The sequence below is a fragment of the Trichechus manatus genome, unplaced genomic scaffold (assembly GCF_000243295.1).
Source record: "Trichechus manatus latirostris isolate Lorelei unplaced genomic scaffold, TriManLat1.0 scaffold00037, whole genome shotgun sequence".
Classification (NCBI taxonomy): domain Eukaryota; kingdom Metazoa; phylum Chordata; class Mammalia; order Sirenia; family Trichechidae; genus Trichechus; species Trichechus manatus.
The window spans coordinates 6,338,355-6,360,972 of record NW_004443973.1 but is presented as its reverse complement, the minus strand read 5'-3'; the positions used below and the strand labels follow the sequence as shown (position 1 = coordinate 6,360,972).

Sequence of the window (22,618 nt, the reverse complement as noted above, 5' to 3'; positions counted from 1 at the left end):
GTTGGGAGAGTCTTACCCATATGATCTTGCCCTTGGATATGGCTACCACTTACAGGCTGCAGGGCCTTGAACAAGTTACTTAAACTTGCTGAACCTTGATTTTCTCCTCTGTCATGCAGGCGGTAAGGATGTCTAGTTCATGGAGAATTAAATGCATGTAAAGCATTTAGCACAGTACCTGGCACACTTAGCCTTCAATGGATGGAAGCTGCTCATATCTTTAGCATTCGCATCAGTAATTTCACCCTTGTCATCATCATCATCAGGTTATCCCAGGTACTTTACCTGTCTTTCTCCATATCTCTGCATTTTGATCAATTTCACTATTTTTTAGCCCTTCCTCTAGAGGGGATGAAAGTAAAGAGAATCCATTTTTATAGCAGCCAGCTCTTCTTATTCAGGGCAGTGCAAAGCTAACAGAAATTTGCTGGTTGTCCTTAATCTTCACTCTTATCCTGTTATAGCCTCAGAAATGCCAACAGGGACAAAAATTGAACTCCTAGAAACTCTCACTATTTTTTATAAGGGGATGTTGTCAGTCAAATATTAGAAAAACAAACGGGAAAAAAGAGAAAGAAAGGGCCAGAATAAGGCAGAAAGTTAGGCTATCTGCAGAGTTAGAAAATGTCTAAAAATTGGCTTTCTTAGCAATTTCAGTTAAATGTTTGGTATGAGGAGAAATTAAACCTGCTGGCTAAAAGAAAACAGGTATGCTCCATCGCCATTCCATATTAACTTGCATAAAAGACTTCAATACAAGGTCCAGAAATCATCAGAATATTCTAAGATTTATTTTAAAAAACATGACAAGATTCAGGGAAATAAGGGACTAAAAGCAACATTTTAATCATAAAATAAATACTAAGATTTGGTCTTAAAAATTGATCATAAGCTAGATATATATGCATGTATTTTTATACTATAGTTTGTATTTAAGCCCTGAAATACACAAAAGTAATAATATTTGGTTACACTTGCTGATACAGAGAAAGACTCAACCCTTATCTTCAAAGAATTATGCAATGCTAACACCAAGGACCAAAGAGTATCAAAAGCCAAACATGGAACCCACAAGCCCTACCTGTTCTCAGTATCGGCGCTGCACTTTGGGGACATCAATTCAAAGGATTTGGTAAACTTCACCACCTGCCACACAGAAAGACAATAAATCCAGGTCAATTAAAGCTTTCTCATAGTTCTAAAATAAAGCAATAAATATTATTTATCTTTATAATGATTATTACAAAAATTAGAGATTACAAAGAGATTTTAAGTGAGGAAATGCCAAGTGACCAAAGAAGAAGAAAATTCTATCCTATGTTCTGTGTTTTCTTCTTACATAGCATACATTGCCAAAGTTTTGATACTTTATAGATACATATTTTTTTAGAATGAGGTAAACTGCCTTGTGGTGGTCAGTCAAAGGGACATCTCATTGGAATCCAATTCTTTTTAACTGCCCTTTTAACAACTCAAGCACCTTCTGTTATGAATTGAATTGTGTCCCCCAAAAAGATATGTTGAAGTCCTAACCCCTGTACCAGTGAATGTGACCTTGTTTGGATATAGGGTTTGTCTCCGAACCATGTGATCAGTTAATGTGGTCATGCCAGAGTAGAATGGATCGTAATCCTTCCTAAGTGAGGTCTTATAAAAGGAGAGAACAGACATGAAGAAAGGGTCACACACGGTGAAGACATCATGTGAAGACACATGTATAAGCCAAGATACATCTATAAGCTAAGAAATACCAAGAGACCCCTGGAGCTACCAGAAGCTGCAAGAGACAAGGAAGGATCTTCCTCAAGTGCGGATAGAGCATGGCCTTGCCAATGCCCTGAATTAGACAACTAGCCTCCAGAACTGTGAGACAATAAATTTATGTTCTTTAAAGCCATCTACTTTGTGGTATTTTGTTATGCCAACCTTAGGCAACTAAGACACCATCCATGGGGAGCCAGGCAGAGTCAAAGCACCCCTCAAAAAGAATGCCCTTCTTCAATCCCAGGCTCCTAAAGTTAGCGTCCCTGGCTCATTGTTGCTCCCAGGTGAACATTTTGCTGCCACCACCCAAAGGGTAAAGAAGAGGAAGCTACCTTTTTCAACAATCATCCCAGTGTTGAACACTTCCTTCCTCACCCTGTCCAATGAAGCCAGCACACTCAGTGCAAGAACCTGACCCAAGATTTATTCTATTGAAATGGAATTTATTGGCACAGAAAATGTAAATATAGTTCAGAAATACAGAAATTCAGTCTCATGTTATTCACTTGAGAAGGGAGTAAAAGCCTTAAGAAATCCTCTAAAGTCAATTCTTTTCTAGTTTTCTTCTAGACCAGTGGTTATAGATGTTTTTTAAAAATTACGGGCACTGGGGCCACACTCTAGGTCACCTGAATTAGATTCTCTAGGGGTGGGGCCTCAGCATCTACCTTTCAAAAGTCTCTCCCATGTGATTCAGGTGCACAGCAAGGATTGAGAACCATGTTCAAAGACCTCATTCTCATAATCTTCTACTATGTTTTCACATTGTAAGTTCTTTTTCATTCTTCTTTGGTCTTGAAAAGACCAAGGACTTTTTCTGAATGAGTCCTAGGTGCTCTTCTTTGTTTGCTTTATCTCCTTCCTGCCCACTATCTTAGTGAGCTTCTGCCTCATTACCCAGACAGGAGTTACTCCCCCCGAACCCCATCACTCTAATTCCATGTCTGCCCACAGGAAATCACGATGAACATTCCCCGGATTTTCATACTTGGATTCTGACACAGTTTCCATGACTGAGTTGCCCTTCTCTGTCAGCATGTCCAGAAATCTACTCCCCAAGTTTTATTCTCCCTGTTTCTTTTTCTCCACTCTTCTATGCTTATCAATAAAAAAAAAAAAAAAAGTGCTGATAGCTCCTCATAACTGCCTCCCAGGGTTTTGAGCCTCCTCAGTTCCTCGCTGCTATCTGAGTGAACACAACTCCTTTTAGTGGGATTCAGTTTCTCCTGCTAATGATAGCCCCCATGTGGCCCTCTTAATATTTAACATTAAATCATTTTAAAATATATGAGTGCATATATTTGCATTTTATTATATAAGTCCCCATTTTTATCACCTCTTCTGTTCGCTTCTTGGGTGAGAAGGACATTTTTGCTATGAGTTTACAAAGATAAAATGGGAGTAGGAAAAGGCAACAGGAGTTTTGAGAAAAAGAGCATATTGCTACCCCAACATCCATTGTCTCTCTCTTTCTTAGTAACAGAACTCCAATTTTTAGCTGGCCATATTGTTGTCCAGGATGAAAGACCATTTTCCTCCCCTTTCTTACAGCCAGGTATGGTCATATGATTAAGTTCTACTCAATGTAAACACTATTAAACAGAAGTGTAGTATGGGACTTCCAAGGAGTCTACTTAAAGGTGGCAGGGGGATAGTATTTATATGCTCTTTTTTGATCTTTCCTCTGTCCTGCTTCATATAATACAATCGTGATGGCTATAACTTGAACGATGGCTGGAGCCATACATCAATGTGTAAAGGGTAGAAGAGGAACACGATAGAAACCAAGAAGGTAGTTGGGTTCTTGATAACTGAGGAGCCACCATATTACCCCTAGACTGAATGCCTATGATTTCCAGTATGTGAGAGAAACAACCTCTATTTTGCTTAAGCCTTTATTATTTGGATTTTTCTGTAATATGCAGCTGAACTCAATACTGAGTTACATAGGGGTGATGAGAATGAATAGATACCAGAGGTAAAGAAAAAAAGCAAAAGAAGAAAATGAAGGAAAAAGTAAAGGAGAGAGAAGAGCAAACTAGGAAAAGAGAAAAAGAAGATTTGCAATGAGTTATGCTTTTGTTTAGATTCCACCTGGTTTGAACCAGGGGACGATGGTGGGGCAGAATCCTCTGCAGTTCTCATAGGCCCTCAGTATGTAGCTGCGATTCCTCTCAGGAGCTTTCATAGCCTTCCTCCTCATTTTCCTATTTGTTTTTCTTATTATTAACCCACTGCTGTCAAGTCAATTTTGACTCATAGCAACCCTCTAGGACAGAGTCGAACTGCCCCATAGGGTTTCCCAGGCTAGAAATTTTTACAGAAGCAGACTGGCATTCCTTCTCCCACAGCGTGGCTGGTGGGTTCAAGCTGCCAATCTTTTGGTTAGCAGCTGAGTGCTTTAATCACTGCACTACCAGAGCTCCTTTTCTTATTATTAGCTCCTATTAATTGATTTCCTACTATAACCAGGCCCTATATCAGGAATTTCTTAGATTATTTAATTTTCTTATTACAACGCTGTAAAGTAGGGATTTTTATCCTCAGTATATAGATGAGGAAATTAGTCCACAATTTTTAAGACATTTGCTCAGTGTTACACAACTAAATGGGGCAAATGGGATTAACACAACTCTGCTTGACTCTAAAATGCCAGCACTTTCAACGACACTAAAAATGTTGAGTGGGAAAGGCCCCATTTCTGGCTCTCTTTTGACAAGATATGCTACATAATAGAAAAACAAGTCCCCTGAGCTGAAAGGAATACATCTGAATGTCATTGGATGCTTCCAAGGTTGACATTTAGATTTGCTTTCGCCAGATGCAGTCATGCTTCAAAAGCCTTTTAAATTAACCACTTACGGGGAATTGATGGACACCTGAGAAAATGATTTGGGAACAGGGAATAGATTAAATATTAAAACAGTTTTATCAGTGAGGTAATGAGCCTAAACTAAAAATGCAACACTAGGAAAAAGAAAAAAATAAAGAAAAGTCTATCACAAGGAAATTGTGTGTGACTAACTAAATGACAACAGTTCAACTATAATGAAATACCCTTGACAACCGTAGAACATATTTCATTTCATATTCTAATGTGAACTAAGAATCACTCATTGTGGCAAATTTTATTTTCCATAGATGGCCACAATATCTCCGATCCCATGTCTTTTCTACAGTGTGATCCTGCACTCTCCTACCAAGAGGTAGGGTCTGTGTTCCCTCCTCTTGAACCTGATTCTAATTGCTTCAACCAATACAATAGATGGAAGGGATGTTCTGTGCCTTCTGAGGCTGTCATGAAAGGCAATGCAGCTTCTTCTGCCTTGTCTGTTGGACTACTTGTGCCTGGAGCCCTGAGATACCGAGTAAAAAGTCTAACTGCCGGGGGCCACCACGCTGAAACGGAGTCAAACCACACAGAGAGGGCACACGTAGGTGTTCTGGTCAGCAGTCCTGCTTTTTAACCCAGCTCAGCCCAGCCCAGATGCCTGGCTCAGGAACCACATTTGAGTGAACAAACCTTCAGACGATTCCAGTTCCCAGCCATCAAGTCACCCCCAATCTTCCAGTTTTCCCAACTGAGGCCCCGGATATCCTGGGGAGAGACAAGACATCCCTGCTGTGCCCTCTACAAATTCCTGATCTATAGGCTCCATGAGCACAATAAAATGGTTGGTTTAAGCCTCTAAGTTTTGGGTTTACTTGTTACACAGCAAAAGTAACTTGAACACCTATCTTGAAGACTTAAGCAGAAACCAGTCACTTAGAAATCCTGATCCAGCTAAAATATACTTGGGTCTCACAAGGTCAGCAAGCTGCAAAGAGACTATTTGTTATCACCAAATAATAAATCCCTCAAACTATACCCTAAATAAGTCTTAAAGTTAAAACAGTAACAGGATAAAAAGTAGAAGCATTTTATATATATTTGCATAATGAGACTGCGAGTAACTTGAAGAAAAGCACTTAGCTTTGTATAAAAGTATCAAATTACTGATAAACTATTGTCTCTGCATTTAGAAATCAAGCCAGATATTTTCTTTAGTTTCCTGATCTGGTAGATGAAATTAAACTCTCTGATATTACTAAGAAAACTTTGTTTGACTTGCTTTTTACTCTTGATTAAGGTGTTTTACAACTCTGTAAGGATAGATGCTAACTTCTAAAAAACTGATAGCAATATAAATGATTTTTGTCCTATAGCAATGCAAATAAATTTTATCCGACTACAGATGCAAAGGAGCTCTGGTGGCACAGTGGTTAAGCATTCAGGTACTAACCAAAATGTTGGTAGCTCAAATCTACCAGCTGCTCCTTGGAAACCATATGGGGCAGTTCTACTCTGTCCTATGGGGTTGCTATAAGTCAGAATTTACTTCACGGCAGTGGGTTTTGTTTATGGGTACAGATGCAAATGATTTCTGTGCAGTAGGAAAAAAAAAAAAAAAGCCTAATAGTTACAATTTTATTGTCCTGGATGATAATAACCATTTTTAAAATCTAATCTAGCAATCTTATGCAAGCATTCTTTCAGTGCCAGCTATACCACTCTGCTGGTTTCCCTTATTAATGAGTTAAATAAATCTTTGATATATGCTTACTTTATATTTGCAAAAGAGTTAGCTATTCTAAGAACTGCTCTTCGGCACGTGGATGGCATGGATACTTAGACTGATCTTCCTGGCTCCCATTCCTCTAGAGCAGGGGTAGACAAAGGATGGCCCCAGAACAAATCCAGCCAGCCACTTGTTTTTGTAAACAAAGTTTTATTGTAACACAGCCACATTCATTCATTTACATATTGTCTATGGCCATTTTCCACCACTAGGGCAGAGTTGAGCAGTTGTGACAGAGACCATATGGCCCACAAAGCCTAAACTATTTACTACTTGGCCCTTTACAGAAAAAGTTTACACACCCCTGCCCTACAACCATCTCTGGGCCCAATCAACTAGTTACTTTCAGCTAAACTCTTAATGGTTGATGATAGAGAAATATATTAACTTATTCATATAACATATTCATATTTCAGAAAAAAGATTCCTGGCATCATAATTTCTTAATCCTAGGCAATATTGTAATGATAGAAATTTTAGGCATCAAGGCAAGTGGTGGGGGATATACTTGAGAACATGCATATCACCATATGTTCTAATTGACTTGGGACAGTCCCACTTTAATTAAGCCTGTTGTCCTGGGTCAATTATTAATAGTGTCCCTTTTCACTCTCAAAAGTATCTTTGTTTGAAAAAGCAAACTCTAGGCAGGCAGGCCTTTGGCTGCTCCTCAAAGCATCAAGTGATTTATATTTTTAAAAAGAACCTATTGAAAATACAATGTATTCAAGTAGAAAATTGTTTATAGTCTGACATCTAGGTTAAAAAATAAGACAGCAACACCACTAAAATATTTTGATATAATTTGATGAGCTATATAGAGTAACATTGGGTAGATTATGACCAACTAAAAAACAGGTGAAAGCATAAATAAAGAGAATAAAATGTGCACTTTATCGATGTGGACCAATTCTATGATTCTTAATGTCATTAACTTTTTTTATTTATACTCTAATTGTAATTCTAAATGAGCATCAGTTAAATAAATAAACATGCACACTCACATTAAGTAAAAAGATAATTTTATAAAAGAAATATCAGAAATGGTTTATAGGTCAATGAAACTGAACATGTGGTTCTAAGATCCCTTTGCTGTTGATCTGTGCTGGTTATTGCACCCTGAGGAAAGCAGTACACATGCCACAGTGAAGTAAACAAAATATCCTCCACGTGTCTTTGCCTATTCTTTGGAAAAGCTCCATGGACAGAAGTCTTTTTGATTTGGATATTTATCAAGCACTAGTTGGTCTGGTTTCTCTCTGTTCTTTTAATTTAAAAACAACTTAAAAAACAAAAACTATGTTCAAATAGATATTCCTGCCACCAAAAAGAAAATGGGAATGATCTACTAAATAATCACCGTTTTTTGTTTGATTTGTTTTCTGAATCCCTATTCTTCCATAAGAGGACTACTCTAAAGAGCAAATGAATGAATTAAATAATTATCCACTATCATCCTTCTTGATAAATTTCTCACTTCTGCCAATGAATAATTTATTTTACTCATTTATTCACTCAATCAACATTTACCACGTACTTACCGCACCAGGCACTGTTATAGTCTCTGGAAATACCAAGGGACATACATCATATATTGTCTTTGAGGAACTCATAACATAGTACAGAGGGCAAAACTGTTGACAAATAATATAATTACAAGATAATATATGTTCAAAATGCTACAAGTGCACAGAGGAAGGTGTTGAGGAAGACTTTGCGTGAACTATACCTTAAAGGATGAGCAGCCTGCTTCAAACCAAGAAGTGGGAATGCTTTCCAGGCTGAGGGATTAAATAAATTTTTGCAGAAACAGAACATACACTCAAAAGGGTCTAAATGAAGATAATTCAATAAGAGGCCTAGTTACAGAGGTGTGGGCAGGGTTAAGAGAAACCAGTAAGGAAAGGAAAGGCACCTAGAGACAAGCAACATTGGAAAATCATTAAGACATGTAGGCATGAAGGAACATGGGAAAGAGGGAGGAAAGAAGGAAAGGAGAAAGGGAAGAAATAGCGTTACTGGAGCCCAGCAGAAGTTACAGCTGTAGAGAGGGATCTTGGAAGAATTCAGTCACAGTCACCACTAGAGGTGGCAGAGAATAAACAGAGGCAATAACCACCCCCAACCTCTCTTTCCTCCAGCCCTCTAATTTTCTTCTGACCCCTCCTGTTAGTCAAACCCAACCAGAAACCAGAGGGCAAAAAAGCCCATGGTAAGGGATGTAGAGATTAGCTGAGCAAAAAAAAAAGCAGACAACAGCTGATGTGTGTGTGTGTGTATGCTCGCATGCATGTCCCTGTGCATAGAGCATAGCCAGTACAGAGATGACAATACTAAACTTTACCTGAGCCCCTCTGCTTCAGGAAAAAAGCAATGGTAAACCAATCTTCCAACCATTTTGTGTTCTGGAATCGGTTAACCTCAAAGGACCACTCCACCTCCTCATATTCCAAAATGAGATCTGTCTCCTTCCTTCCTCATGATTCCCTTAGACTGGCCAATAACTCCCTTGTCTACCTGCTTCTGTAAAACCTCAGGCCCCCTTCCTTTTCTTTGAGACATTCCTCATTAGTGAATGTTCTCCTTATTGCAATAGCCTGAATAAAATTCTCTCTTTAATTGTGCAATGCATTTTGTCTTTCACTGGGACAATATGTGCAAAGACACAGAGGCCAACACACTCACAGGCTGAGCACGTGTGGTGGGGTACAAGTGGAAGCAAGAACAGATTACCCAATAAGCAAGGTAAGCATGTGCTTAGGCCATCAACAAAATACGGGCACCAGTAGTTCAAAGTAAAGATCTATAGATGCCAAGCAGACAGGATACAAGGAAAAGTGAGTGCACAACAATGATTCAAGAAAGACTCGATTCATTATCCTCATTACATATGGAAGTAGAGTTTGTTTGGCAGCTTAACTGTGATGAAATCATTGAAGAATTTATAAAAGCATACACCACTTTTGCATTCAATCACTAATCTTTAGTCACATATTTAAAAACAAGTCCCATTATGGAGAGCTATGACACATACACACATATACATATATACATATACACGTATATATCTAATTCACACATCTCGTTCGAATGTATGAGTAAGCAGAAGAGGAGGCACCACAGATTATCAGTGTTTAGGGCCTTCATATGCCTTAATCTGGCCGTGGATGGAAGAAAGGGATAGAGAGAACCAGTGGACCAGAAAGTAGAATCAAAAGGTACGTTGGGGCCAGAGGTGGTGGGCCTTAAATTTTGGGCAGTTTGAACTTTAATGTGTAGGCAATAGACAGCTACCAAACGTTCTGAATGTGGAAGGGGCAGATGTGTCTTTTAGAAAGATAACTAGAAACATTATTAAGAGTTAACTGGAAGGGAGAATGCCCTGTCTGCAAGCAAACAAATTAGTTAGGAGGAAATTGTCTAGGTGAGAGATTAGTATAGACAGAGTAAAGACAGTAGCAGAAGGGGTTTAGAGGCTAGAATCAGTGTTTCAGACGTAGAATCAACAAGACTTAGAGACAATTGAATGTAGATGGTGAAAAAGACTTAAAAACTACTCTATGGTTTTTGGCTTGAGTTACTTACTAAATGATGATGATTCTGTCAGCTAAAATAGGAAATACTAAAGTTGGTGAAGATTTGGGGCAGGATGTGGTGGAGATGTCTAGTGGAGACTGGAATACATACACACACACAAGCACATACACATATATATATACACATATATAACACATACACATGTAATTAACATCTATGTAAATGATTAATCATGTGAGTTATGTTATATTGATATATACGTATTAATAAAGTGAGCTGGGTTAATATATTAAAATATAATATATGTTCATGGTTAATGATTTAAAAAACACAGTGACTGGATAATCATTAGAGTTTCGATACCTTCCATTTTGCAGTATAGAAAAAGCACTTGGAACAAAAATCAAATCAAATTTAAGTTGGCTTCCTTACAGGGAGAAAAATATTAAAGAAAAAAGGTGGGGAAATGGAAAGGAAGTGAAATAGGAAGGAAAGCCTGAAGCAATTTTTACCTTCCCGTAGGATGAAGGGGATTGAATTAAAGGCTGCTGGAGAACAATCGGATGGTCACCCCACCTCTTCCTCTCAAGTGTTGGGTTCAGGAAGATTATGCAGTTCAATGACCTAATTGTACATACATTTATGTAAGAACCAAGATGCTAAGGCATGTATTAGAAAACAAACGTCCTAGCTAGCTTGCTTTATGAACTCCAGAAACTAGGCCCACATTTACAAGCTCAGCTGTAAAGCACCTGCTAGAGTTCTAGACAACACAGTAACTGCCAGCCATCAGGATGATCCATGAAAGGAAAACAGCACAAACGCTGGGGCTCAGACAGTGCCTTAGGACATAGGATTAAAACGTCTACGTTTGCTCTCCTTGACTACGCACAGAAAGAAATAGAGATAATAGTAAATACATGAGCTGGAAAAGAACTAAGAAGTGAAAGGAATTGCTTAGACGGATTCATGGAGTGGGATAACATTAAGAAGGAAAAATTCAGTTCAAAGGACTAAATATTTACTAATGTTGACAGCAGCTAGCTATGGAGCAATTTTTTTTTCCCCAGTCTAGTGGAAAATACCATTGACAAAGTCACATCATATCTATCAACTGAAACACTTAAGAGATGAAAAAGAGGGTAAAATATTAATTTTGTCAGGACAGAAGGCTAGAATGACATTCTTCATTTCTGTTTTTGGCATCCACTTAGTAAACTGGTCAGTTTACACCTGAATGCCCAGCTTATGGAAAATGAACACAGTCTCTAAAGACTGAGTTAAGATCTTGGTGAATCAAAGCTTCTACAATTAGATTTAAATGTTTTTCCTCCCCTTTTCCCTACAATTTAGCAAGGCCATGGAAATATTATACCTTCGTAGTACAATTTTTTTGTTTTTTTTTAATTGTACTTTAGGTGAAGGTTTACAGAACAAATAGTTTCTCATTACACAGTCAGTACACATATTGTTTCAAGACATTTGTTAACAAACCCACAACATGTCAACACTCTCCCTTCTCGACCTTGAAAGACCTTTTTTCTTTTTTGGTGAACATATACATATACACCATTTCAAAAATTTCTACATGTACAATTCAGTGACATCGATTACATTCTTCCACTTGTGCTGCTATTCTCACTATCCTTTTCCTGTAATACAATTTTTTTTAAAGTATTATAATCACAAAACATAATTAGAAGTTTTTGTTTCCAGGAATGATTCAAATAAAATAGAGATAAAAAGCGAAAGTTCCTTCTGGAGGAAGGAAAGTTTTGGCCTTTTTTCCCTGAAGTGATGCTTTCTTTTTTCTGGTCATAAAAGTAGTATATGGGATGCCAGTGGAGATGCGCTGTAAGTTCATGCTTTGACACACCTGCTCTCTTCAAAATACAGAGCAAACATTGATAAAATACAAAAAGAGAAAACCAAAAAGACTTCAAGAGTTTAAAAGGAAGAGAAAAGAGAAAGGGAAGGGAAAGGGGAAAAGGGATGGGAGGAGGAAAAAAAAAAAAAAGATCTCTAAAGGCATTGGCCTGAAATCATAGCGCTACAAGTCCAGAAACAGGCAGGAAGCTATGGTTGGAATTTCAGTTCCTGTTGTGTTCTGGGGGCTAAATGTGTTCCAATGAGACAGGTAACCCCAGAAACTGAACCAAGCTGTCTCTAGCTTGGTGTAATGTTACCACACAGCAGGAGACCCAAGTCACTATTATAAGACCTGGCTCTTGACTAGGGGCCAGGGAGCTGTGCAAACTGTTAGACGTAGAAAGACGAGGACAAGGGAGAAATAAGAAAATAATGGCACAAACAAACAATCCTCACATCACACAAATGAGCTGCAATCCCAAATTCAAAAAGCCATAGACAATATTAATATGAATAACTAAACCCACAACCTACAGAGTTACAAGGAGATATTGATCTCAGTTACGCTAAAGATCTGAACATATTTCTATCAGAGAATGACAGATGGAGAACAAAAAAGTCTTAAGAATATAAAAGATCTGAACAACATCTCTGTCTTGACTACTTAGTTTTGAGGGAAATTCTGCTTGGGGCTTTTGGAAACTACATTCCTCCCTGAGGAAAAGAAAGATATATGAAAAGAAGTTTGTCTTTCTTCCTCTCCTGGGACACAGTTATGTGACGACATGCTGCCTGGAGCTGTTCACCTCCTGCAGACTTCTCGTCAGTAAGACAATAAATGTCCTTGTTGTTTAAATCACTTTCCTTTGTATTCTGGTACTTGTAGAATTCCCCCAGATTGATGTCTAAATTAAAGCAATCGCAATCAAAATCTATACCGAATTTTTCATGGAATTAATAAGCTACTGTTAAAATTTATAGGGAAGAGCAATAGGTGAAGAATAGACAAGACAAAGGAGAACAAGATTGAGGGCTTGTTCTATCAGATATCAAGGTGTACTATGAAACTACAGAAATCGAGACAGTGTGATATTGGTGCAGAAATAGACAAACAGATCAGTGAGACAAAATAATGAGCTCAGAAACAGACTCAGGTATATATGGAAACTTGACAAAACATAGAGGCAGCATGACAACGTGGGAGAAAAACAGTGTTGAGATGATTGTTTACACATATACGGCATTACACTATACACAAAAATAAATTCCACATGGATGTAAAAGACCATAAATACTAGATGAGTTAAGGAAAATACAGGATAATGTCATAATATGGAGGTAGATGAAGATTTTTAAACAAAACCCTTAAAGTACAAATCAAAATGGAAGATTGATAAATTTAACACATTAAAATTAAAATACTGTGCAAATCAAAGATACCTGTTGGCAGAGGCAATCTGCCATGAACACTACGTGCACAGTCTGACTCTGTACACCAAGATGGAAGTCCCTGACCGCTCTTCACCCAGTTCGTTGATCAGGCTTTTGTTTGCAGTGAGCAACCTAAAGAGATGAGGCTTGATACTGCTCAGTATAAAAGGGATAGATTCCCCAAGCACAGTGTTCCTTTTCCATAATGAAACCCATTGCCTGTACAGACACATACCCATGTGTTGCCCCTTTCGGACTTGGGGGCATGGGGAACCAACATTATTGTTATCATTTACAATATGAAGCTTACAGTTGTTTCTAAAATCACATGCCTCCTGTTTTTTAGTCTTCGTTCCGCATTCAAATGCATTCGATACCCAACATCAGTCTTATTCATCACGCCTTCTTCGTTCATCACTTGGTTGGCTGGATTTCAACTTCTTCTATTTTTCAGGAAGGATCTCTTGGAACTATATTTCCTGTGCTCTTCTTTGCATATATGAAAATATCTAGGTTTTATAGCTGAATATTATTTTGGCTGGATTTAAAATTGTAGAGTCATATTTTTTTCCCCTAAGAATGTTGTAGAGATTGCCCCAATTAGCTTCTAGCACTGGAGAATGCTACCAGAAGTCTAACACAAAAATGAATTTTCCTCCAATGGGTGACTTGATATTTTTGTCTGGAGGCCCATAAAATTTTTTTATTATCTTTGAAGTCCATTAAGACTGCATGTATTTCAGTGCTAAGCAATCAGTATTAACTTTTCCTGAAATCATATGCTCTTTCAATCTATAAATTCAAGTTTGTCTGTATTTCAGTAAACTGTCCTAGAACAGTAATTTTCATTTTTTCCCCCTGTTCCATTTGTCATGTTCTCTTCAGAGACACCAATGATGCTTATTTTGTACTTCCTTATTCTGACTCCTTTATTATCATTCTCTCATCTTTTTATACTCAGTTATTTTCCATTTCATTTTCAATTTTATTCTTCATGCCCCTGAAAGTAGTTTGGAGGTAGCTTTTCTTCTTTTTTTGATGTTCTCGGTGTAATATTCATTTTTGTATGCTTACATATTTTTCTTCTACTTTTTTCTAAGCTCTGCCAACTCAGTTTTCTCGTCTTTTTATTGCTTATCGTTTATCCTTTGAGGCCTTCTATCTCTTCTTTGAACACTTTATTTTTCCCTCTGAGAGATCATATCATCTTTAATTTCATTTGATGGAAAATTGTTAGCAACTTTTCTGGTCTATGTTCTTCATCTAGTTTTTGTTTTCATGTCGCTTTCCTCCTTTTTTCTTATATTATCCTTACATAGGTCCTATGCTGGCGGCTTTTTGTTACTTGTTCTTCTTTGAATGAATAGTGGGAGAAGAGGGAATGGAGTCAGAGGAGTGATCTATGGTGGCTGCACTTGAATTTCGGTCTAACGTCTTTGACCATTTTCTCACCAATACTCTCTTCTGGGCAGCAATTTTCACTCCTGCCTACCTAGAAGTCTCCCTGACTTACTTTACTTACTGGAAAGCCCCATAGTCACAGATATTTTTGTGATGAATTAGCCTTTAGTTCTCTTTAGCTAATCAAGATCTAGCAGCTTCGTGGTGACTTATCACTCGCATTCTCATTTACACTGATACCTTGAAAGCCTTGTTTCCAAGATGGCTTGCCTGCAAGTTTCCTTGTTCCACCCCACCTCTCCTGCCACTCTGTGGCAGCAAGGAGGACTCATGAACATCCCTGAGCCTGCACAGGCACCTGCCCTTACTGCTCCAACCAAGTGTGCAAGACTTGTTCTGGTGAACACTGTACTCTGCCCAAGATGGCTGTGTGCAGGTAGACTCACTCAGCCCTTTACTTCATCCTGCCTGATTTTCACTGAATTTAATTTCATTATGTAAAAATTATTCTATTGTTATTTGGATTATTTCTACTTTTCACTAGTATAAATATTGCAATAAACATTCTTGTATACTTATTCTGCTCCCTTCTCCAGCTAATTTATTATGCTAAATTTTAAGAAGAGGAATTGCTGGGTACAGAGGCTATGCCCTCATAAAACCAACATATATTTTATCAAACTGATTTCCATAAATGTTACTCCAATTTCAATTCCCACCATCAGTAATGAAATTGTCTATTTTCTCAAATGCATTCTCATACCAGTTGTTTTGAAATTTTAAATGTTATTAAGATTCTTTTGAATATTTGCCAATCTGATGACTGAAAAATCACAGTTAGTATTTTAATGTGCTTATATTCTCATAGTAATTGTATGAATATGAATGCTTTGGAAAGCTTTTATCTACCCAATTACAAAACAATATTCACCAATATTTTTCTATACATTAAATCTTTGATTCATGTCAAATTTATACAGGCACTACAGAAACAGGGCAAAAAGGTGGTGGCTTATCTTTCAGTGTCATAAGAGGGAGACAATCACCCAAGGATTGTTTAGGACAGGGGTCCACAAACTCCTGCCTTAGGGCCAAATCTGTCCTACCACCTATTTTTGTAAATAAAATTTTGTTGGAACACAGCCATGCTCATTCTTTATGTATTTTCTGTGGATGCTTTTGTGCTATAATGGCAGTGTTGAGTAGTTGCAACAGAGACTGTATGGCCCACAAAGACTAAGATATTTACTATCTGATCATGTACAGAAAAAATTTGCCAGTCCCTGATCTAAGGAATATACTTACCTCAACTCATTGTTTACTACTGATTAAAGGATTCAGACTTAATTTGTAACTTGTAGCTTTTTGTCTGGTAGAGATACAAGTGATTTCTGTATGATGGGAAAGACAATGTCAAAGATTACAGTTTATGGCCTTGTTGGACATTAATCAGTTTTGTCTCTGAGAAATCTTAACATAACATTGCCTATAAATACCTAGCTTCTCAAATGCCCTTTGGATGGGTTTTAGAATTGTCATGGATTGAACTGTGTCCCTCAAAAGTATCTGTCAACTTGGCTAGTTCATGATTCCCAGTATTGTGTGATTGTCCACCATTTTGTCATCTGATGTGATTTTCCTACTTGTTGTAAATCCTACCTGTACAATGTTAATGAGGTGGGATTACCGGCAGTTATATTAATGAGGCAGGACTCAATCTACAAGATTAGGTTGTGTCTTAAGCCAATCTCTTTTGAGATATAAAAGAGAGAAGCAAGCAGAGAGACATGGGGACCTCATACCACCAAGAAAGCAGTGCCGGGAGCAGAGCATGTCCTTTGGACCAGGGATCCCCGCACCTGAGAAACTCCTAGACCAGGGGAAGATTGACGACAAGGACCTTTCCCCAGAGCTGACACAGAGAGAAAGCCTTCCCCTGCAGCTGGCACCCTGAATTTGGACTTCTAGACTACTAGACTGTGAAAGAATAAATTTCCCTTTGTTAAAGCCATCCACTCGTGGTATTTCTGTTATAGCAGCACTAGACAACTAAGACAAGAATCTTATTGATTCCCTCATTAATTAACGATTTAAAAACAATCTTTGACGTGTATTTATTTTATATTTGCATGAGAGTCATGATTTTGTCTTTTAAAAAATTATATTTTAGCAGGTATGAAGTACAAATCCAACTTTTTTTTGTTTTTCTAAATTGCCAGGCATTTGTTCCCAAACACTTATAAAATAATCCACCACTCTCCCCAGCCCTCTAATTTCAAATAGTCATTTTGTCAACATGTTAACTGACTGTAACATGATGGATTAATTAGAGAATATAATTTGTATACTGATTATAAATTTCAAAGGCTGTGGGGATATATGTCATTTAAACATGGTTGCACTATTGACAACTGCAGCCCCTCAAAGGCCTTTATGCTGCACAGGACATGTTGAGACTTGTCGGCGATGAGGAGGAGGTTAGGCACGACTTGTTTTCCCAAACCTATTGTCCCTTTACTGACTGGCTTGTTTTCCTGAATTCCTTCTCCCTTGCCCAAAACTTGTTGTTATTCACCCAACGCCCATTGTTCTGTTATTTGCTTCATTGCTTGCTGTACTGACTATAAATAAACTCCTGGGACTGAAGCCGGGGTCGACTCCTTAGAGTGACCCTCCTGGCCCCAATTCTCTGTAAGAGTTGTGTTTGGTTACTGTCTCCACCGTCCCGACATTCGCCTCCGTTGTGACAAAAGGCAACAAATACAGCTGTACAAAAGCAAATGCAATACAAAAGTGGGATAATCTAGGGTTTTATCTATATTCTTTCTAATCTGTTGCTTTTGTCATAACTTTGGGCTCTGAGTTCTTCAAGGCTTTTAATAACAGCTGGCTCTTGTAAATAAAAAGTCTTGGTTTTCAAGAATAATAACCCTGTTATAAATTTAAAACCCCATTTTGGAACTCAAAAGTCCAGAATTTAGTTATTTGTTTCTGTATTCTATGTAATCTCTCCCCGAAAACAACACACCAGGCTGTCTGGAGGGTTGGGGAAAAGTGTGGAGAGGGGGACTTCCATTAATACCTTGATGTCACATTTTTTTCCTGCAACTTTTGGTTTGTGTTATATAGATGGCTACTGGTTATAACACATCTAAAATTAGAGCTGGCGCCTTCCATAGTAAAAAAGCTCTTTGCTGATTATCATAAATACTAGGGTGTAAAAGGTGGTGGGGAATGTCTAAGAAGCATCCTGGTAGTAACAGATTTGCTGATAATAATAAGGAAAGAAAGGTCATAAGTGTAAAGGAAACAGTATAATTGAATTCTGGATTTGCTCAGTGATTGTTATATCTTGTATGCATGTATGCTTTTATAATTATAAAAACATCTTTCCTGTGGAAATACTTGCAGTAAAAATAACCGTCATTTGAAGCCTAAAACTCTCCAATCTTCTAATACAGTTTTGTTTCCCTAGAAACAATATTCTAAACTCTACAAATTACAGAACAATCTTTACTACACTGTCACATATATTGGAGTCTTTGGACTCTACTCTGTTTAGCTGTTCCTTTGCAACACCCTCTAGTTTTATAATACATTTTACCAGCTTCACAAGCAAAACCCAACCCATTCTTCATCTTAGTTGCCTTCTGAATAATTTTGTTGGCTACACTTACATGTTATTTTTCCATATAGATTTAGAAATTAAAAGAAAAGCCATGCTGTCAAGTTCCACTTATGTTTTTTCTCATCTGTTTTTTTTTTAATTTTATTGTGCTTTAGATGAAAGTTTATAGCTCAAGTTAATTTCTCATTCAAAAATTTATACACATTGTGTTTTGTGACATTGATTGCTACCCTCACAATGTGACAGCATGCTCCCCCTTTCCACCCCAGGTTCCCTGTGTCCATTCTTCCAATTCCTGTCCCTTCCCACCTTCTCATCTTGCTTTTGGGTAGGGGTTGCCCATTTGGTCTCGTATTTGATTGAACTATAACATATGTTATTTTTTGTTTTATAGGCCTGTCTAATCTTTGTCTGAAAAGTGGGCTTCGGGAATGGTTTCAGTTCTGAGTTAGCAAAGTGTCCAGGGGCCATAGTCTTGGGGGTTCTTCCAGTCTGTGTCAGACCAGTAAGTCTGTTTTTTTTTTTTTTGGTGAATTTGAATTCTTTTCTACATTTTCCTCCCGTTCTGTCCAGGACTCTCTCTTGTGATACCTGTCAGAGCAGTCAGTGGTGGTAGCCAGGCACCAACTAGTTCTTCTGGTCTCAGGCTGGTGGAGTCTCTTGTTTTCTCATCTTTGAATGGACAGAAATCTACCTGGGCAGGCTCTTCACTGATAAAATAAAATAGTGCTTATGGTTGCTCCTTGGGTCCTCTGATAATAATTTGCATCTTTCATTAAATCTAGATGACAAAGGTCTTTAACATCCATCTATCCATTCAGCATTCTGAGGTGGGGAAGTGGGGAGTTCCAGCCGGAGAAGTTTATCTCTGCACAAGTTTCTGTTTGTTGAAACCACTGCAGCAGTGCCAGGTTTTGGCGTCTGGTTTCCTGTTAGGCCTGGCTGCTTCTCCTATAGCATCTTGTGTGACTGTGTCTGGTCGCCTTCTTATAATTCCTACCTGACAATTGGGATAGTACACAGAACAGCAGCCCCTACAAGACTGAAGTTTGGAGAAACCTTTGGTGAGAAGTGTGTTAAAGGAAAATACAGCATTGAGAGGCTGTCTGTGTGGTGATGCCAACATATATACCCCTCCTCACCTCCCAACTCCTCCACCACATCCCCAGGCAGCAGCCTTGACAAAAACCTTCATAGCTTCTAGTTCAGGACAAGGCAAATTGGTCCCGTCTTTCTTTTTTTTTTTTAATGTTGAGATCTTGCCTCTCTGAATTCCATGGGTTTATCTTCATTTGAAGGAGCCAGGTTAAGAGCTTGGCTGCTAACTGAAAGGTCAGCAGTTGGAACTTACCAGCTGCTCCATGGGAGAAAGATGTGGCAGTCTGCTTCTGTAAAGATTACAGCCTTGGAAACCCTATGGGGCAGTTCTGCTCTGTCCTATAGGGTCGCAATAAGTCAGATTCGACTCAGCGGCAATGGGTTTGGGTTTTTGGTTTAGCCTCACTTGGGGGGGAGGGGCAGGGGTAGAGAGAAGAAATGATGACAAGTGGCCCAGAACTTTCTGCTCCAGCCCCACCATTACAGTTTAGAATGTTCAGCTGTGATAATAAAAAGGCCGTTTTAACTTTTGGTAATAGACCAACACCCTTATTACTTGCAACATCTACTCTATTGATGTAGTTAGGTGCCGTGGAGTTGTCTCCAACTCATAGCAACCCTATGTATACAGGATGCCCCGACCTGAGCTATCCTCACAATAGCAGGCGTGTTTGAGCCCGCTGCTGCAGCCACTGTATCAATACATCATCTACTGTAGATGGTGTTTTTTGACACCACCCCTAACTTTCTTTATACATTTAAGATGTTAGTGTCCCTACTATTCCCTCCAGCTCTCCTCCACCTGTTACATCCCAGCTTCTATCATCTGTTCTTTCATGTTTGATTTGCCAAAGAACTAGATCACATATAAGCTAGTCTTGAATGGAGAATTATCAAGGATGGCCACCCTTAGCTGATTTAAGTTACTTTCTTTTCTGCATGCAACCAAACTAGCAAACAAAGTGTTCTCCCTGTCCAGATTCCAGCCTAGCCTCCTAGCCACTTATCCCTACAGGGACCTGAGAGTGGCTCAGGGGCTACTGGCAGCCAAAGCCCCAACAGCTGCCCCCTCCTGACCTTGCTTAGTGAGGGGTTCTCTGCAGCCGCACAGCCTGCAGGCATCAGTGAGCATCCCCCACCCCTTCCCATTCCTTTCAGGACTTCAGGGCCAGCCAGTGGGGGTGACTTGGTAAGTCACTCAACCTCTCTAAATCTTATTTCCTAACCTATGAAATGATGATGATAACAATATCTACCTAATAAGGATGTGGTGAGGATTAAATAAGCTCAAGTGACTCACACAGTGTCTGGAAGCCCTCCATAAACATAGTCTATTTGTATGTGTGTATACGTTCTCCCAAGGTTCAGCTGAGTTTTATAAGATGACAGACTTGAAAGTCTATTCTTTGTGTAAATCACATTTGCTGACCCTCTAGGAAACAGAAATAACTTCAAGCTCTGCAAAAACCTCGGAAAAATTCCTAAACATTTTAAATATACATAGATTTTATTTTAAAACTCAGTAAGTTTTATAATATTTATTATTATATCTCCAAAATTTACCCTTATTCTTTGAGGAAAACAAACCTAAAGGAAAAGGCAATAATGTTTTCTAAGTACAGTACAGTAAAATATCGTTCTTTTTGAGGCATTAAAACAGTTCTTAATTGCTAGAAAATGCCTGGTCTTTGAAGAGAGTTCGCAGCAAAGATATTAAATTGCCACTAAGGGTTAGATATTTAACTTTCAAAAAGTTAGGTTGATGATGATCTTTACTTTCAATATTGTGTATTTACCCAGCAGATTTCCCTCAAAGAGCCAAAAGCGCTTACCAGAACCTAAAAGCCAGCCACAAATCACCCAGGGGAGGTGGGCCTGAGGCCCTGAACTAGCTTGACTTTTCCCCTTGGAGAAACAGGAATCCCTAAGCTGAAGTCCAAAGGAGCCTCCCTTCACCTGAGTAGCTTGTTTTGTACAAGTACCCACAGGCTCCAAGGCAGCAGTAAAAGAACCTAGCTGCTGCACTTTGAGAAGCATTAAGACAAACCCCTGCTGCAGAGAGCAGCCCAGATGAGGCCGTTCAGTCCATGCAGCTCAAGCAGATTTTGACTGGGCTCCAAGAGCTAAGGGCACTGCTTCTCTAGGGCAGAGTCCCCATAAGAGGGCTGCAGAGTGTTGTCTGGATTGAAATCCACTGCTAGAAATGCTGAGGGCCTTCCCCTTGATAGGTAAATATAGTGGTAGACTGCAAGGAGTCAAGAAACTTGAGTTCATCTGTGTGAGATTGGAAGAACCATTTAACCCCTTAGTTTTGTCGTCTGTAAATCCACAGGGCTAAACTAGATCTCTAAGGTCCCCTTCAGCTTATAAGTCTATGTTTCTAAAGTGACAGCAAAGCATGTAAACAAAACATGCAAAGAAAATAAAAATTCTAATTTTATAAAAAGTTGTCTCCCTAATATTTGCCTGGTAGATTAGCTTTTGAAGACATAATTACTAGAAGCTTACTAGAAGACGTTACTAGAATATATAGTTTCAAGACCATAGTCATGAAAAGGAGCCCTGGCGGCACAACGGTTAAATGCTTGGCTGCTAACTGAAAGGTTTGCAGTTCAAACCCACTCAGAGGCTCCATGGGAGAAACACCTGGCAATCTGCTGCCACAAAGATTACAGTCTAGGAAACCCTATGAGGGCAGTTCTACCATGTCACATGGGGTCACTATGAATTGAAAATCTACTGGATGGCACCTAGCAACAACAACAAAATAGATTTACTGTCTTCAATCCTTAACTGTAACAGTCTGATCCTTGGCTTCCAGTTAGAATGATTAGCAGTATTCATCCAAGAAAAGAAAAAACAAAGATCATATCCTTTCTTTTCTCTCCTGTGGACTTTGCTTGTGAGTCCAAGCTAATGACATCACCTAACAACACAGTCATGAAGAGAGTAATTGTCTTAGTTATCTAGTATTGCTATAACAGAAATACCACAACTGGATGGCTTTAACAAGCAGAATTTTATTCTTTCACAGTCTAATAAGCTAGAATGCTAGGGTAGCTTGCCGTTGTAATGGAGAGATGAGAGACTATGAAATGGAGAAAAACAGAAAGGGGAAAAGGAAGAAAAGAAAAGAAAGAACAAATAAAACTCAGAAAGGTTAAAGAACCACAAAGTTCCCAGGGTTCCCACCGATGCAGCTATGACGTCTGGGGCAGTCGCTCTCAGGTGTCGCAGCACAGCCTGGCCAGATGGCACAGAGGCATACAAC

General features: G+C 38.7%; 1 protein-coding gene across 1 annotated transcript in view; it reads right to left on the bottom strand.

Moving 5' to 3' along the window:
* The window catches only part of PDE11A (phosphodiesterase 11A), a 436,579-nt gene that overhangs the window by 246,190 nt on the left and 167,771 nt on the right, over nucleotides 1-22,618 (bottom strand). The window contains exon 5 of the mRNA XM_004375469.1: nucleotides 1,082-1,146. Within this exon, the coding sequence (XP_004375526.1) occupies nucleotides 1,082-1,146 (65 nt within the window). The remainder of the gene's footprint in view (nucleotides 1-1,081; nucleotides 1,147-22,618) is intronic.